The sequence below is a fragment of the Pieris brassicae genome, chromosome 2, assembly GCF_905147105.1.
Source record: "Pieris brassicae chromosome 2, ilPieBrab1.1, whole genome shotgun sequence".
NCBI lineage: Eukaryota > Metazoa > Arthropoda > Insecta > Lepidoptera > Pieridae > Pieris > Pieris brassicae.
In genome coordinates this window covers 17,016,262-17,034,862 of record NC_059666.1, presented here as the reverse complement: position 1 = coordinate 17,034,862, position 18,601 = coordinate 17,016,262, and the positions used below count along the sequence as shown (strand labels likewise).

At 33.1% G+C, this 18,601-nt stretch overlaps 2 protein-coding genes across 4 annotated transcripts in view; one reads left to right on the top strand and one right to left on the bottom strand.

Moving 5' to 3' along the window:
- Nucleotides 1–11,022, top strand: part of LOC123720589 (protein bark beetle) — a 35,758-nt gene extending 24,736 nt beyond the window's left edge. The window contains exons 4-16 of one of the 3 annotated variants that reach the window (XM_045677264.1): nt 416–627; nt 897–1,032; nt 1,588–1,807; nt 3,365–3,490; nt 4,276–4,305; nt 4,702–4,963; nt 5,260–5,461; nt 6,131–6,263; nt 6,622–6,742; nt 7,328–7,589; nt 7,999–8,218; nt 8,813–8,937; nt 9,347–11,022. In XM_045677264.1, coding sequence (XP_045533220.1) covers nt 416–627; nt 897–1,032; nt 1,588–1,807; nt 3,365–3,490; nt 4,276–4,305; nt 4,702–4,963; nt 5,260–5,461; nt 6,131–6,263; nt 6,622–6,742; nt 7,328–7,589; nt 7,999–8,218; nt 8,813–8,937; nt 9,347–9,585 — 2,288 coding nt within the window. In that variant the 3' untranslated portion in view covers nt 9,586–11,022. Of the gene's footprint in view, nt 1–415; nt 628–896; nt 1,033–1,587; nt 1,808–3,364; nt 3,491–4,275; nt 4,306–4,701; nt 4,964–5,259; nt 5,462–6,130; nt 6,264–6,621; nt 6,743–7,327; nt 7,590–7,871; nt 7,979–7,998; nt 8,219–8,812; nt 8,938–9,346 lie in introns of those variants that run through there. The other 2 variants (XM_045677265.1, XM_045677266.1) reach the window with 2 other exon arrangements.
- Nucleotides 11,023–12,659: 1,637 nt separating this feature from the next.
- Nucleotides 12,660–17,297, bottom strand: LOC123720773. Its single transcript, XM_045677534.1, has 5 exons — nt 17,000–17,297; nt 15,906–16,070; nt 15,653–15,727; nt 14,778–14,918; nt 12,660–14,489 (listed from the first exon to the last, which is right to left on the bottom strand). Exons 1-5 carry the CDS (start codon nt 17,034–17,036, stop codon nt 14,302–14,304), a joined length of 606 nt encoding a protein of 201 aa, XP_045533490.1. The 5' UTR covers nt 17,037–17,297; the 3' UTR covers nt 12,660–14,301.
- Nucleotides 17,298–18,601: the final 1,304 nt, after the last annotated feature.

Below are 18,601 nucleotides of genomic sequence, written 5' to 3'. Positions count from 1 at the left end.
TATTTTTATTGAACTATAAAAATGTTTCCTATATAAATTATATACATGGCAAGACGACGTTTGCCAGGTCAGCTAGTATTACTTATAAAATAAATTTCATTATTGATTTTACCGTAAACATTATATATCATTATATTGGTGACATTGCGTCTACGTAGAATTTGAATTAAAAGTATTATAATTAAAAATAAAAATTAAGCATAAGCCAAAGTAAGCCATAACTAGTTATAAGTAAAAAAAATCCAGTTTCCTAAACTATTCGAATACGTATTCAATACTTGATTTTTCGAGCATATTTCATATTATACTATTCAATAGTAAACGATACAGTACTTCCACAAAGCTTAGGTTTACCATACAAAATCGTATCGCTCACTGTTCCATAATGTTACCAATATGTGGATATGTATTTCAGATCGAGACGTCCAGCATAACATATCAAGCAGCGTCTTCACAAGAAACCGTGATGGAGCAATCACTTATGAATCGGTGGGTGAAGTGAATCCTCTTGTGGCGATAATACGGAACGAATTCAATGATAACTGCCTGAAATTATACGGGAACTTCACTACTTGTCAAGCTACTGTGAGGGTAGATGTACAAAACACGCAGACTCTCGTTTTTAGAGTAAGTATATATGTATTTTCGACCCAACAGATTCTACATTGTAAATAATATCGAATATATCTTTTTTATCTAATATGGGATATAGTGTTGGCAGTAAAAGTTGGCTATTTGATGCATGTTAGTAATTCTTGTTTCGACTCAACGTCTAGAATGTGCAATGTTTCTCCGCCGTGCGAAATCTTTTATTAGATAAAACTAACTGTATTCTATCAAAAAGTATGTGTTGTGTATTTAGTATGGTATAATTTATTCATTTCAATTATTTCTAGAACAATTTAGTACGCAACAATGTTGGTGGTCTGTTGGCGAGGGCTGATTCTCGAGGTTCGGCTACTTCACTACGGGGATGGATACACAATAATTTATTCTATGCGAACCATGATCTTCCCTGTCTTCAACTTGAAGGTAATATTTTGATTTATGGGTAGAGATTTTTTATGGGACAGGAGGCGAACGAGCGGTCAATAAAGTGATAATCGCTGCCCATGGACACCTGACACGCCGGGGGCTAGCGGATGTGTTGCCGACCTTTCAGGAAATGGTGGCCTATTTTTTGAAACTCCGTAAGCCGTATCGATTCTGAAATAACTACTGGCAGCTGATTTTACAAAGAGGTACAGGCACACTGTATGATTGGTCAAAGACGAAATCTAATCCCATTAATAAGTGTAATCAATTGCAATACCATTATCAAAAAAACAACAAAACGATGTAATTGGTTTGGTAACAAAAACCAGTGGCGTTTCAAACTTTTAGTTCTGGGCCTCAGATTTCTGTATCTGCCTTCTGAGACACGCCGTTGATTTGGTTTAATTTGACAAGTGAGTGTTAAATGCGCACATGGAAAGAAAATCCTTTAGTTCATAGCCCCAGTTCGAAACTACCAGCTCATGAATGAGAGTCACACGCAGAAGCTAGGCAAACACGGCTGGTTTGGTAATTACTTACGTTTATTTTTAGGTCGTCAATCATCACCGTACCAGGAAGTAACAATCTACAGGAACTACTTCACACGGAACCGAGCTAGATACAAAGATGTCATCGTCTTACGACAAGTTGTGTCTAACTTCACTCACAACTATGTCCATGATAACACAGGAATGAGGATATTGGAAATATCAGGCTTTGACAAAGTGCGCCTGCCCATATATCAGACTACATCGCATAATGGATTCTACAAGTAAGTTAAAAATATTCGGAAAATTCTTTTAAAAGAGATGATTTTTATGTATAAGCTCTACACTATATTTCGAGTGCTGTATACAGTATAGCAGACGCGTTTTTATCCATTAAAAAGTGTTACAGTGAGTCAAAGAAAGTCAATATTATAAGAGTAACTTCATATCAACCTGGTCTAACAATATAATAAAATAATTCGTTACTTTTTTGGCTTTTATCACAGAACAATAAACATTGTAAACACAAATATAAACAACTATGTAATCGTTAAAAAATTCTAAGTACAACAATAAGGGTCAAATACATATATAGATACAAGTTTCTTGTGTTTGTTGCTATCAAAACCTTTATTTTATTCAGTGTCAACTATCGGTATGTAAGCAATATAGAAACTCCATCAAAAACACTCCTTTTACCATGCACGTACAGTTCAGTACGCACGCACTTTAAAAGCATTTTTGTATATGTAATAATTCTTTATTTTCTCCCATATATTTGCAACACACAATACGATTACAGCTAAGATGGTATTGGGATACTGGTTTCCAAAATAGGTAAGATCCTATGATATGGATAACCAGGCTTCCATTCCACGGCAAAGTCATGCTGAGTAATAACAAAAAGTACAGAGAAACCTGGTTAAGTGGGACCTGGATAAATGAGAAACCTCTATTATTGAGAGTTGCAACGAAGTCCCGGTTCTTTTTCATTAAATTACCTCTGTTAATGGGACTTTTCGAACCTGGTTAATAAATAAGATTTGAATTCTAAGAATTTTTCGATGTTTACCTCTATAATTGAGACTCTGTAGCTCAATTACCTGTATAAGTGAGACAAATTAATCAGGTTTCAACACGTTTTGACGTGTTTGTTTACATACATTTCTCGTCGTCTTTCGCGCATGCTTTGATTGTCAGTACTACATATCTCATGTTTTGCTAGCAACTAGCAATCAAATACAAACAAACATAACCGATTACTTTAAGTCATAAACTTTACCGTATTTTTTTTGACGCAATACATTATGTATGTACATTCATACCTACATTAAATTCATAACATCAAAAATACGCATTTTATTAACATTTCCACTTCTAAAAATGTAATAACGGCACATTTCGACCTCTGTAAATGAGACAACTATAAATTTAAACGAGTTTGATTGGAAAACTGGATTATTGACAACCCTCAATAATTGGTACATATGTCTTGGTCCCTTGAGATCCCAATTAACCAGGTTTCACTGTACATACATATATGCAGGCAAACAGATTTAAAGTTTAAAAAAAACAGTAAACTAGTTAAGAAAACACTTTTTAACGGATTGACTTTACAGCGTGCAGTCGCCATGACTACGCACGCTGTAAAGCACGCGAAACGTCGGAAAATTTTATATTTAGAATTATGTAAATTATTATAAGTTTATGATAATAATACATAGCTTCAATCCGTTAAAAAGCGTTTTCTTAATGTATAAAAGCCATGTTAACAAAAGACAATACTAGTAAACTAGTATACTAGTTTAGACGTTAGAAGAAATAAAGTTGTAATATTCCAGAAACTACGCATTGGACCGCGAATGCCGCGCCACTGTAGTAGCGGGTACGGCAGGCCAACATTACGTTGACAACATTTTCTTCAACCCTGATAACGACTATGAAATGGTCACAGTCAATCGATCCATGTAAGTGCTTTTATTTATTTTCAATCGTCTCCCGGTAGATAGTAACCCCAGGAGCTTCCCTAACGCCGCCTTGTAACTACCCGATGTAGTTTTAGTAGGTTCTACCCACCTATAATTTCAGCGGTATATAGTAAATTTTAAACATATTTATAAATATATGTATGGTTGTAAATTGGAAAAAAAATGTAATAATAGATTTTGTAACAGTTATCAGCGTATAGTTACGCTTGCCTAATATCAATCGGAAATTTAAATGAAATAAATTCCATTTGTATATAATAAATTAAGTCTAATTATTATATAAAATGAATATGAATGTGTTATTGCAAGAGTAAAAATAGTTTTATTATTATATAACAATATGGGACATTGCTTTTAATTGAACTTGCATGAACTGTGGTAGCTACGAATAACTTATACATTGAAAGAAAACACTTTTATACCGGTTTGAAGCTATGTATTATTAAATTAAATAAATACAGATAATACAACTTTATCTACAGCTGTGATGCTTTTTGACGTTCAACACCTTTTGTCTTCAGTCACCATGACCACGAAAGCTGTAAAGCACGCGAAACGTCGGAAAAAAATATTAAAATTATGTAAAATAGTTATAAGTTTATAATAATACAAATTGTTTTAATCCGGTTAAAAAAGTGTTTTCTTTCTATGTGTAAAAGCTATGTTAACAAAAGACAATTGTATATCTTATACATGTAAATGGAATAGTTTTAAGAGGTCTGGTAATAAATTGCATGTTTTTGTTGCATGGCTGGCGGGACTAGCTTTTTCGATTATAACCCGAATGCGTTGGGGTAAGTGATAAATTTCTAATACCTATTGATTTATATTATAACTATTAAATATTATACTATATTCTATATAATGTTTATACACGTTACATCCTAATACTGTGGCTTCTGATACCTGGGTTCGATCGAAAAAGTACTTTTTTGGGTTTGCTTAGCACAGGTCGACGATGAGATAATTACGACCTACTTAAATAATATTTCTATGAAACTGACGTCGTATTGAGTTTACTTTCTGCTCAATAAGTTTATATATAGTTATTGTGTTAAAATACTGAGCAGTTTTAGCTTTAATTTTAAGGAACGTCAAACAATTTTTTTATTATTATTTCATTGTGCACAAACAAAATTGTGCCTTTATATGGTTTGAATACCTCATATATATTTAGCTATACTTTTCAGCGCTCTAGACCTTTGGCGTACCAGAATAGACGCGAAACATAACTACTGGAGTTACAATGAGAGTTTTGCCGTTGCCGGCCGAATTCGAGATCAGTCTGATAATCCCTTACTATTAGAAGTCGATTATAGACCATACTATATGAACAATTTAACAGTACTCGGAGGGGGAAAATGCCCCCCGGGTTGGGATTCTGTATCCGGAACTTGCTATATGTATGTCGGTGCTCCAATGACGTACGAAGAGGCAAGACTGTTCTGTTTGGTGAGTGACTCATGTTTTCATATCATTTAATTCTGTCTAAGACTATGTTTAAATGCAGTATTGACCGGTGTTTTAAAAGAGATTCCATCTAAAACTGTTGTTATACGCGATTTATTCCAGTCACAAATTTTTAAATGCATGAATCTTGCGTACGCTAAACGAAAATAATAATTCGTTTCATTTGACCAGCGATTTTTCGGTTTGAGGCATTTTTCTCAGAGAGGTAGTTTCAGTCAAATTCCCCATTCGTCTATGTCTTCACCGTAGAAACAACACTATTATTATTATTTTTACAGTCCGATAACGCATCCATGCCGTACGTATCGGGAAACTATGCAGCGTTATACGACTTCATTCAACGTCAGAATCAGTGGTTCCAATATGGTGATCGTGTGTGGGTGAATCACATCGACTATGTGACTCAGTGTACATCGTTTGCTTTCTCCAATATCGAAATTACTGACTGTAATCAGAAGAATGCGTTTATTTGTGAAATTGGTATGTATAATCTATTATTCCAAACAGTAGTAAATCTTCTTTTATTTTTGGTTATACTTTGTTCTTCTTTTAAAATCGATGATTTAAATAACTTCGCTCGATAGAAAAAAATGCAAACATAGCCAATTTTTGACACTTTGAATTCATTTTATGACGAAAATGTATATAGAACATGATTTAGAAATTTACACGATATATTTTATCGTAAGCCAAGTAATCCATTTCAGAAAAAAAAATGTTTTGCATAACTAATTGTTATTACGGGCCGGCGCGCCTCAGCGCTCCAGCTCCCGCAGCATACCACAGTCCACCCCGAGACACTGACACAGCAATTCGTGCTGGGGTAGGGCCTTAGTAGTCGGAAATATAATGATTACTGTTAGTAACTGAAAATGTCGTAAAAATCTTGCCAAAACACGAATTCCAGCTCAAAGGTGCGGGTGGAAATTGGTTTTCTTATTTTTAAATTCCTTAAAACATCCTTATCTAAAAGTATTTGATACTAATTCCCCCTATTTATTATAATTACTTTCGGCATTGAATATTACATAGATTTTTCATTATTCAATGATAATGAACTAAAGAGAATTACCGAAAACCTACTCGATTACAGACATTCAAAAAACTTACAAATATTTATTCGTTATTTAATTTTTTAATATATTGCAGATCCAAAGATAAAAATAGACCCACTGTCATGGCAAGGTGATACTTTAGCAGTAGCCTTCATCGGAGTGCTGGCAGCTGCAGTGATTTTAGTCATACTTGCATTGATCTGTTGGTACTCAAAATCAAAGCACAGGTATATTTTTATTACTTTTACTTAGAGATTACAATATAAATAGAGATAATTTAACTAGGGTATATAAAGTATTAAAGAAAATATAAGTCTTAGAGCTCTTATGGCTAATAAGTAATATAACATACCGTCAATTAACTTAAACTATCACATTTTACATTCGTATTCCCACTTGCAACAGACTTTGTAAAGATAAATATCTTTGATTAAGAACTTCTATAAGAAAATTTGTAAAGTCCTACACCCATGTAATGTAGTCCTAGAAGATTGAAGCACAAATATCACATAATATCTTTCATGTAAGAAATGGTAAAAGTAAATAATAATAAAAAATAAAGTCCAATTACAATTTATCTTTTAGACATCTTCAGCGATTGGAAAGACGCAACTCTATAAGGCAGTCCCTTCACTCAGTTCGTTCTATTGGTAGTATTAACGGAGGCTTTCCCGACAACACATATAGGCGGAAAATGACACAAATGGTAAGTATTTTATTATTAGACGTTTTTTTTAAGTTTTCAATTGAATATTGTCTTTCGTTTGAGTAACATTTGCGTTTTAATTTAATATTTATAAAATTTGTTTAACTGCCTTTGGCTAAAATATTGAACGATATTCTTGAACTAGCCTTAAAAGTAAAAAAAAACTTGTTTCAAATTCCTTTACGTATGCGCGTACACAATATCCCTGTACGTATACGCGTACGCAAACTCAACAGATACGTAGGAATTTTAATCATAAACTAATAAAAACACTTGTATTTATACACGATTTAGATTACTTTTGGTACATAAGTAATTGTATTTATAGATGAAAATGCACGATACTGGCGTAATAATAATTAATTTTAAAAAGGTAGCGCTCTTGATTTAATGAAAAAATAAATTTATAACTTCTGTATATTATATAGTAGTATCTGTAGTAAACTGATATAAAGTATCTCTATTATATTGATATAAATATTTATTTCAATATGTGATTTGATGAAAAAAAAATCTGTTTAGTATGTGTATTTAAATTGTAAGGGATTTCACAATTTTTATTTGACCGTTAATATTTTTTTACAGAGTGCCCGATCAACAGATACCCTAACAAAAGCCTCTGATTATAAGAAAATGCTTGCTTCCACAGCATCTATGGAATCTATGGAGAAAAGTCAATTTAATTCCTCGTTGGAGGACACTCAGAGTTTCGATATTTACGAAGCACATAATCCAAATAATATCATTCAATTAAAACATAGCTCGTTTAATAAGAAGCCAGCGTCGCCCGAATACAGTGTACCGCAAAATGTTAATAGACCATTTAACCTTGCTTTTAGAAATGAGGGTGAGTTTTTTAATCCGTCTGTTGACATTAAATAAATGATTTTATAAGATGAAACCTACCTGCCATCTTCTTCGTTTTAAAATTGTCATTTTTTAAATATTAAAAATTATTCCTAGAGTTAATAGAAACTTTAGTAACGCTAAAAAATAATTTTAAAATTAAAATTATACTTAACTACTTTTATATAAATCGATTAATATAAGAAGCTTAGTGAAAAAATCCTGAATGAGGATCCTGAATTTCAAGTCTAGGAAAGACTATTGACGTTCTATTTCCTTAAAGGTAGGCAACACACTCGTAAGCCTCTTGATGTTGAAGATAGCCATGGGCGCGGTAAGCACGGTGAAAATGACCAACAAAAGTAAATTTAAATCGGTCCTTCAAATTGTTGACTTTATTATTTTTTTAGGTTACAGAGACAACTCAGGCGCAACGAGCGGTGCGCCATCTATGAACACCGTAGCGACTGAGGAGTTACCAATTATTCATCATCCCGGTGGCTTAACCGATGATGTTATACCATCCGACTCCTCCCCTTACTTCACGTCAGATACTCTGCCTTTGAGAGAGAGTAATGACGACCCTATTGCAATGAAACGAGAGTTGGAGAGAGAGGGAAAGATATATGGGTAAAAAAAATTAAATTCAATATCATTTATTCATACAGGTAATACAATGTACACTTATAAACGTCAGAGAAAGAAATGTATATGAAATGCTTCTAATTTTAAATTTACTGCCAGTTCTCAAATCAAGGGCGTAGAACGGAAGAGAAGAACTGGCAATAAACGAGTGGCGGAAACGCCACTCTTTTTAATCGCAAGTCTTTTGTTTTACACAACGTTTGTAAAATAATAAAATAAATAAAAACAAAGATTTGTCCTCTATCAGAAGGACGCTAGTTGAAAGTTTACATTCTCATAGCCATAGAAGGTGATTTTTGTAGTCCCATGCATTACTTTTATACATTTATGGTCATTATTTAAATAGTTAATTTTTTTTGCTAGTTTTGCTTTGACTTCAAAACTAACCAACTGGTTAGTAATAGCTCTTTGCTTAACCAAAGTCATTATTTATCATAATTTTAAAATGATTACAAATTTTAAATTATTATATTTATGACCTATGTAGGGTTCAAAAAGTACACGATAATAGTTTCTAGATCATTGGTCTTAATCCGATGTAAATATTCTACCAAAACAAAAATACCCTTAATATAACAGATATGGAGCGCCATCTTACGATCCACAACAGAAGCTTTCCTTCTTGATGGAATTAAGGTCTCGTATGCCCGAAGAAGCCCCAGCTCCTCACTCCACTACAACATTTAGTCAAAGACGAGCTCCAGGTAATAAATATATCAATTGACATTAGCAAAAATAAATTTTAATATTCGGAAACTATGGATCTGTTTAGTTTGTATTAATAACTATATACTATATATATAAGAAATAGCAATTTTAAATTAATAGTTTAAATAAATGGTCCTTATTGAGAATCACACTCAATATAATGCGTAAACAAAGATAAAAATTACCAACAGACACCTCCAAAAGAATTTGTATGAGAACGACATTAGGTCACGCTTTGTCACGTGACCATTTCAATAGTCGGTCACGCCAGTCGTAAAGGGATTTTGTCTCAAGAACCTGTCTGCTTCAAGTGTTGAATTATCAAAAAATATCTATAATATCTCTAAAAATATATATTTATTCTTGCCACTACTTGTTCACATTCAAATTAAAAATTACTTACAGAGGTACCTAACTACGAGGAAGGTCTTCCTAGCCCTCCACCCATTTACTCGAACTACGAACAACAAAGTTACGATTCGACCCCAACGTCTCACGATTTCGACGATTACTCATCCGAGTTACACGAACGATCACGATCCGAAGCGATTCTCGAGACTAACTTCGATTTTGACAGCCCTGAAAATTCTGCTATCACCGAAGCCAGTAGATCGCATAGTCAGCCCTTAGAGACTGCTATGTAAAAGTTTGCTCACTAAGCTCTGGTTTAATAAAGAAAACAAAATAATATTTATATTTGTAAAATACGCTGAGTTTTCTAGATTTTATTGTGAATAAAAAAAACATATGTAGATAAATTTAAGGTAAAATAAGACTGATGTCGCCTTCTATATGCATTTATCTGATCTATTTTTTAGTATTTTTACTTAAAACTTTCATATACAAACCACTTTCCGTTATATATTTTGCTTGTTAATATGGATTAAGCGCACGATCTCTTAGGGTTTTATAAGTTGTGATAATATTACCTGCATTCATTTAATAACATACTTGAATAATATAATCTAGGTATAAACTTTTATACCTTAATTAATAGGTAATCGTGCTTCCTAGTGCCTTGTATTAGAGAAAATTAATATTTAAAAATTGTGTGCAATGTACTAACGCTCAGAATTCTGCCCAGAAAGCTGGCATGCTTTTGAAACTAATGCCTTTAAATAGTATAAGAAAAGATAATTAGTCGTAATGTACCATACCAATACGACCAAAGCACAACTTTCGTAAGTCACCAAAAAAATGTGGTTGACGAAGATATGAGTTTCGAAAGATTGTTATGGATTCGGTACTTTGAAGCCATTGCAATGCTCACTTTATTGTTGGCTTTTACAGTGCGATCCCAAGGTTTTGTCAACGCTACGAATATATCGAAATTACTTATATAACCTGGGGATCGGATTGGATATTACAGAGTACCTATGCTGGTTATAAAGATAAGGCTTTTTTGGCTAATAGTACCTACTAAAATAACCTTTGTAAATATTGCTTACGTTCGTTACTATAATCGTGTCCGTCCTTAGATCTTAGTTTTTTTATACGAAATAATTATCGTAATCATGTATTTACTATATGTTTAATAAATATTTTACGTCTTTTTTCCCTGTATATTAAGATTATATACCTAGTTCTTTGTTCTTTTGGAACATTTCAAAACAATACAATAGTGTGTACAAAGTTTATGTAAGAAATTTTCATTTGTAAAATCAAATTATGGTAAGCATAAAAAATATTTTAACAATTAAAAGATAAATATTACAGTTTTCAGTTGTTTTTATTTACAAATCTCTTTTTGCTCTAGTGAAGTTCGGTGGCGGTAGTTGGAGGAATGTTCAAATGTAATCGTTTAAAACATGAGCTTATAACTAACATAAAATTAGGGTAAAAAACTGACTTGGCTTATTTGAGGGTTCTTAAACAAGACGCCGTTTAACGTTATGTTGCAGACCAAACAACGGCCTAGTTACATTTACTATACATTATATTTCAATTTTTGCCTATTTGGAGTGTTCGGTGCACTCGTTTACTTTTGTTTTTATTAATCATTATATTTTTTGTTACCTATCTGCTTAGAATATACGTTACCAGATCCTGCAGTTCAGTTTAGTCATGTAAGTGTTAACATGTATATCATAAGTAGTTTAAGACCTACAACCTTAGTCCCTCGTTGCGTTTTAAGGGCAGTGACCTAAATTAATTAAATTATGCTTAATGTCCCGAAACTCGTAGTTCCATAAGTGTATTTGAGTCTAGGTTTAAGCATACAGTATCCTTATGATTCATGTTTGTATTTCATCAATAATTAATAAAACACAGATGGTCACGCAAAGGTGTTTTTAATTTTTTTTAATGCACCGTTTCTTCTAGCCATTTAGACATGCCTGTACATGTCCTTTACGTATTAAAAGACTTAACAGTATATTTAACAATATTTATTTTATCAAATTAACGTAAATTTTATTCAAAATATGAATGAAAATTTTTCGTTAGTCCATTACACCACAAAGCAAAAAAATCGAACTATGCCCTTAATAATAGAAATACCGCGGAAAATTGAGCACTGAATTAGTTTTTGATTAAAGCTTGGTGTTTGTGCTTGAACATTTTCAATGTCAATTTTAATGAAGATTATGTGTTAATATCATCGAAGAAGTCTAGTTTTTATTAGTGATGTTTAGTGAGTTTAAATTTTCTCTATTTATGTATACCCATAGACTTAACTTCAGTTAAGGTTAAGTAGTCATTTATAAAAGTTGATTGTTTAAAACAGCAAATACCTACCTAATGAAAAAAAGGTTATAAAAAAACGTAGTCTGATATGAATTTATGAACCTTAATAAACTTCAAGATATAATTATCATTAGTATCTGTTAATCAATAGCTCTTTTAGTTGTCTTATTATTCTCTTTTTCTGAAAAGAAAATATTTATTATGTTAGCATTTTGATAAATAGAAAATTGACAAATTTGTGTAAGATAGCAACATGGTTTATTCAGTAGGTAACATTAATATTAAAAGTTTGAAAATATATACTGGGAATAGAGAGAGATCTTACAGCTTTTTTTGTCATATCTTAATCTATACGTCATTGTGAACGTACAACGCCATCTCTTATCGATATCGAAAACTAACTATATGTGTGTGTCTAAAACATAGCTATGCCCTATAAAAGGTAAAGAATTAGGTACAAGTACTACAATGGTACTATATCGTTATATTATATAATCTAGACCATAGTAGTACTTTTACCTAGTTCTTATTAGTTTAATCAATATTGAAGTTTGAGAGTAGAGTAACTCATATTGGTTGTATTACAATATTTGTAACTGCTTTACTTCAATAATATTCACAAATAAACTGACAAAAATATTTATTTACCTACATGATACATGTAATTAAATAAAATACCATTAACAAAAACCAAATATTTATTTCTTAAAATGTTTGTGTTTGTTGAAATATTCTTGGGCGAAAGATTTCATTTCATCATCACCAGAGTAGGTCAATTTTCCTCATAATATTCGGTTGATTGACCTGCACCAACTGTATATTAAGACATTCAGTGTAATTTCTCAAATTTTTTTTTTGAAAGCCTCTTTATGTGTTACCCATTTGAAGGGAAATGACACAAATATGTCAGTGTACATTTTTATCGTACCTTTTACAGCACACTTTGGAACATTTTTTTTAAATGTGTCACACATACACTTTGTATTCCCTTAAAACATTGGTCTCCAACCAACTCCAACAACAATCCAACTCGAGTGATGGATAATTTAACCACTTCTTATTTTTTAAATATTCTTTTGATCATATGTAGCTGTTGTTTGTTTCATTTTGATGTAGGGCACACATCTTTTTTGCATGTTTTGCAACTTTTAATGATAAATTTCAAACACTTTGACAGGACCCAGCCGCAAACGTATAGCCCCTGTCCTAAATTACATTGACCTTCATTGGCGTCGTGTATGAATTCCTGCCTAAATGGAATTTTACTTTCTTTGGGAACGCCAGCGTCTATCAGTTGATTTTCATTGAGAAAAGAGTAAAGTTTGCAGGCAATCGTTTTTATCTTCTTCACAATTGGATTGCACTGAATCGGGCGTGTTCTAATTATAAAGCAACAAGGCTTTGACTGTTTCTTCAAAATTTACTGTGTTAGGAGAAATATTCCTCGCCCCAAAGCTCCTGATGTTCCTGAAGAAATTTACGACTGGATCCTGGTTGAAATTCCTCATAAGCATGAATTCAAAAGAATATTTTTGGGACAAAATTTTCCATAGCTCTTGCATACCTTCCATCGTTTTAATGAATTTTTTTTATGGTACAACGAATTCATCGACGCGTATTTTATTTCCTTCTTTTTTTTAGCTATAAATTTGACACTTTTTGAAAGTTCGAGTGATTATAAGGAAGAACGGAATTATTTGTCGGCACGCCTGCGGTAGTACTCCTAAGGCTGCCAAATGCTCCGTCGCAACAGCTACGCTGTGGCTGAATATTTGCGCCGCTGTTTTCACGCGCATTTTTTTATTTTTGTTATATTAACATGTTCCTATGGTTATTTCTGTTGGCATCGGAGTTCTCCAAATGATTATCGGCAGCATACGGTAGTTCAATGTATTCGCATTTAATGCGTTTCTGGTAAGAAGGTTATTCCTCAGCCCTTTTAATAAATGTGGAACATCATAAATGGGAATAATTTTTCGTTTGTTCGCTTCAAAGAAGTTAACTTTGGTCTCGTTTCCTTTTCTGAGATAATATACTCTTGTGTCGGTCACAAGCTCATTAATGACACTCACATTTATTGTGCTCTGGTCACACACAGTACATAAAACGGTCAAGCCAGTTGCTTGCACATTTTTGATAACTTCCTGTATTATTACTCGCATCGTAATGCACTTGCGGCTTAAGTGACATCTCATCAAAGATTTACGTGCACAGTTTATCTTCGCGAGGCAAATCATGCACAACTTTTTTCAATTTTTCATTGATGCCCTTTAGTTTTATTTCAGAAATTAATCGTTTTAAACATTTTGCTGATGGCAATGTAAAATATTTTGCCATCAAGGCATAACACTTGGGACTCCTCTTGTACAAAGACAAGGACAAAACTTTTTCTTACAAACAAAAACGACGATCCTTTTGTTTTTTCGCCGTTTGTATCTGTATGGCGGTAATCAATTTGGGTTGAGATATATATGTCATACCTTTAACTACTTTTTGAAAAGTAGTGTTGGCATCCAGTTTCTCGGCTTTTGCAAGCCGCGCCTTAAATGAATGAATACTTTTTCGCAGTCTGTAGATTTCTCTTCTCAAGTTACGAATTTGTTTTCTATACAAATTTACTCGCACATCATTATTCAGTGAGTCACATGTAAAATTTCTAAGGAAGTCTTCTGATCTCATCCCCTTGAACTTGTAGTATACATATACCAAGCAGTACTCACCACACACCGCCGATAGATAATCCTGAACCGTAACGCTATTATACCTCCACATGCAACAACCTTAAAAATCCTTCTATTGAGGTTTAGTTTGTAAGTGCTATAACTATTTACTGTCAATTTGGACGGCGCCCTTCTTTCCGAAGCTGTAACAAAAAATATAATTAAATAAAATCAGCCAATTGCAAGTCAAACTCGTGCAATAAGGGTTCTGTATCTATAAAACAGAAAAAAAAATTATGTCTATGGTATGACAATAGACATTTTGACCCTCCTACAAGGGGGTTGCTACAAGAAACAACTCCGTGTGCCAGCCTTCCTTTCGCAAGTCAAGTCACAACTAGCTGGAAGGCGTATAGCCAGACATACTATATGATTAACTTAACGCATTATTCTTTAATCGACTATAAAGACTAGAATATGATGTCACCAACCTTTTGAAGATCTTTTCTTGCAATAACCATGGTCCAGCATTATAGCAGCATATTCTGAATGCCTTTTTGATGATCTTTTCATGTTGTGCTTAACATTCTGTTGAGTGGTTACAGCAGAAGTAGATGCTGAGCCACAGGCAACTGAAATGATGTCAGGTATCTCGATTAATTATTTTAATAAAAATAATGTGTTATGTGTGTGTTTGTGCAATATAGCCCTTGCAGCACTCCACTTCTTATACAAAACCGTAAGAGGATATGATACTTTAGAAAAAACAGGTATTTTATGAAAATATTGCTGTCGCAATGACCTCTATAGCTAAACAAACACATAGCGAAAGGGCTAGTTACAATTTGGGATGTTTTTACCTACACAAAATCAAGGATTTGTATTCCTTATACGAATCCTATCCTTCAATATATAGTTAGATTTATAACAATCTGTCCTCTGCCTTCCTTATCCAGATGCTACCAGCCACCTGTTTTCCAGGCATTCATCGAGGGGACATGGTTGTTTGAGATTTCTACATAAGAACCCGTCTACAAGTACAGTAGCAGTCAGTTGTCTCTTAGTACTCATTCAAAAAGCTATATTCTTATTACCTGATATGGATGATAATGACTTAATATTGATATCTTCAATGGTGCAGCTGGTGGTAGCTTTGTCCTGGTGTATTTTCGAAAGTGTTATAATATTATGTTCAGAACAACTTGAAATTAAGAAAGAAGAACCAATGTCAATACAGAAACTATTAAATTAATGGTTATTGCTGATTGATGGAGAAGATCCAGTAACATAAACACAAAAAAGAAATACAGGCAAATTATAAATCTCTTTTTTTGTAGTCCCTTAAAAACTAAATTATTTTAATTACCTGTGTCTGATTGGGTGTTCAGTTCCATTTTCTGACTGACCATTTCACTAGGGTAAGGAAGTTTTCCATGAAAGCCTGAAAAAATTTAAACAATTTACCACTAAAATCTTTATAAGACATTAAGTAACACACAATAGTTAACCTTTTCATGGAGGAATAAGTAACACAATGAAAATTCAATTGCTATTGACGATATATTGGTTTCTCAACCATCCAAGGTTTAAGTAAATAAATTAATATTTCAATTACTTACCATTCAAATAAAGAGATGGAATGGCTAAAGCATTTAAGCGGTTATTGCCATTATGATCTCTGAAAATCTCTTCATTAGTCAATCCAAAATCACCAGTAAGATTAACCCAAGAATTCAATTGCTGATGGAATCTTTTAGGGTTTGGGAATGAATCAAGGCTGGCATCTGAAAAATAAGATAAAATATGCATGTCCATTTGTTGATAAAGTTTTAATATTCAACATTAAATAATGAAATAATATGTTACATAGTGGCTTTGTGTTCTGAAATAAATTAAATTAAATTTCTGCTGTTGCTGAGATGGATAAGACCACGCAATTTCGTAATTTAAATAGTCTGTTAATATGTATATACATAACACATTCATAAACATAAGTATGGAGCACCTATGCCTCTAATCCCTTACGGGATAGGCAGGGGTGCATTGCTTTATTACAACAAGTTCGCTTAAGATGTATATCTTAAATTTATTTCCAGGTATTTTCATTACTTTGTCAGTTAATTTATTATATAATAGTCCTAAGTTAAGGTAAGGACTTTTAGGCAAGGAAAGGTCCCAGAAAGATAGGTTATTTTTGTTGTGATACAGGTAGTATCCATAGAATAGTCTGAAGTTCTTGCACATCGAATTGAACCCTTTGGGGTGGCGGATCGCTAGGAGAGGCATATAGATCTAGCAATTAACTATAATAATCTGAATAGTAAGAAAACACTTTTTAAACGGATTGAAGCTATGTATTATTATTATAAACTTATAATTATTTACATAATTTTAAATTTAATTTTTTTCGGACGTTTCGCGAGCTTTACAGAGTGCGTGGTCACGGTGAGTTTATAATAATAATACATAGCATCAATCCGTTTAAAAAGTGTTTTCTTTAATGAGTAAAAGCTATGTTAACAAAAGACAATCTGAATAATAGACATGCCTTAAAGGCTGTCTTACCTATGTCTGCATGCAATCATATTTCGTAAAGTATGCTAGTAAGACTCTCTCCTGCAAGCAGATAATATATGGATCTCCACTTTCCGTGGTATTTCTATCGCTTAGTTTACACTTCTATACTTTCTATTATAGTAAATGCATCACTTACCATTAGGTGAACAACCAAACGCACATCGTTTAGGCATTGTGACCAAAATCACAAAAATATCACGAAATAGCGGTATTATTATAATTAATTACACTGTACAACTGAGTGCAGAATCCCGACAGTATGCCAAAGAAACTAAAAGCTCGACTCGACGTGCTTACTAGAGTATCTCACAATACAGAAAACAGGATAAAATACAAAATGAACTACAGCAAAATGGTAACGCAACAAGCAGGAGTCAGTTTGTAATTAGAAAATTTTTGTTATGACACTTTTGCCGTTGGGAGTTGGCATTCCAATACCTGATATAACATTATTTTTCATGTGAAAATTTTAGAAAATATCCTTTAGAAATATTTTGCTAAATTGCATAATTTAGTTAAATTGAATTATTTATTTACTTAATCTGCCTCTAAATATGCGTAAAAGTAAATCAAAGTAGTTTTTGAACGTTTGTGAAATAAGAGAAAACCTTTCATGAATATAAGGTTTTAATAAGCTAAAATTAACACTAAAATATGTTTTGGTTACATTAGATACATTGACATAGACACTAACAAAACAGAGTGACAATGTCATCAAGTTATGGCTGATAGTTTTAAGCAAGAAGTTTACATCATTCTCCCGCACTAATTTAAAACATAATCTTTTAAAAATTCCGGTGTTTTACGAACGCGGTCAGATCTACGAAGTGTTGGCTCCGGCTGTGGTGATGACGGTAACTCGGTCGCTAGCTCTCTGCTATTTTCAAATACCACAGGTCCCGTTTCATTAGATGGAGGAATTTCCAAGTTTTGATCTTCTGTTTCTGGAAGTGGTTCTGCGACGTTATCATAATCAGGAGTATGTTCATTATTTATTCGCAGATCTACCCCTTCTGAACCCAATGGTGCTAGATGTCGATTCGACACCGTTGTTTCTCGGCCATCTGGGAACCGAATGTATGAAAAGTCAGGATTGCTGTGTATCAATTCAACCTCTTCTACTAATGGTTGATATTTATTTGTACGATTAAATTTCTTCATCAAGACTTGTCCAGAATTTGTAAGCCACGATGGAACAGAAGTGCCGTTAGTAGATCTTCGTGGGTGTCTAAACATTCTTTCATGTGGAGTGCAATTTATGGCTGTACAAAGTAATGATCGAATTGAATGTAAGGCTTGTGGCAATACTTGCTCCCAATTTTCTACCGAAAGATTTTTCGTCTTCAGCGCCAAAAGAATCGTTTTCCAAAGAGTAGAATTCAATTTTTCTACTTGACCGTTACCTTGAGGATTATAAGCTGTAGTTCTACTAGTGGCAATACCTCGAACATGTAAAAATTCTTGTACTTCGACGGAAAGAAATGCTGTTCCGCGATCTGAATGAACGTAAGAAGGCATGCCGAATATCATAAACAAGTTGTTAAGGTGTTTAATCACTGTTTTCGAGCTTACATCTGAGCATGGGAAAGCAAATGGGAAACGTGAAAATTCGTCAATCACGGTAAGTATGAATTTGTTATTATTGTTTGTTGGAACTGGTCCTTTAAAATCTATGCTAAGGCGTTCAAAAGCAGCCGTCGCTTTAACAAGTTTCCTCTGGTCATTAAAGGTATTTCGA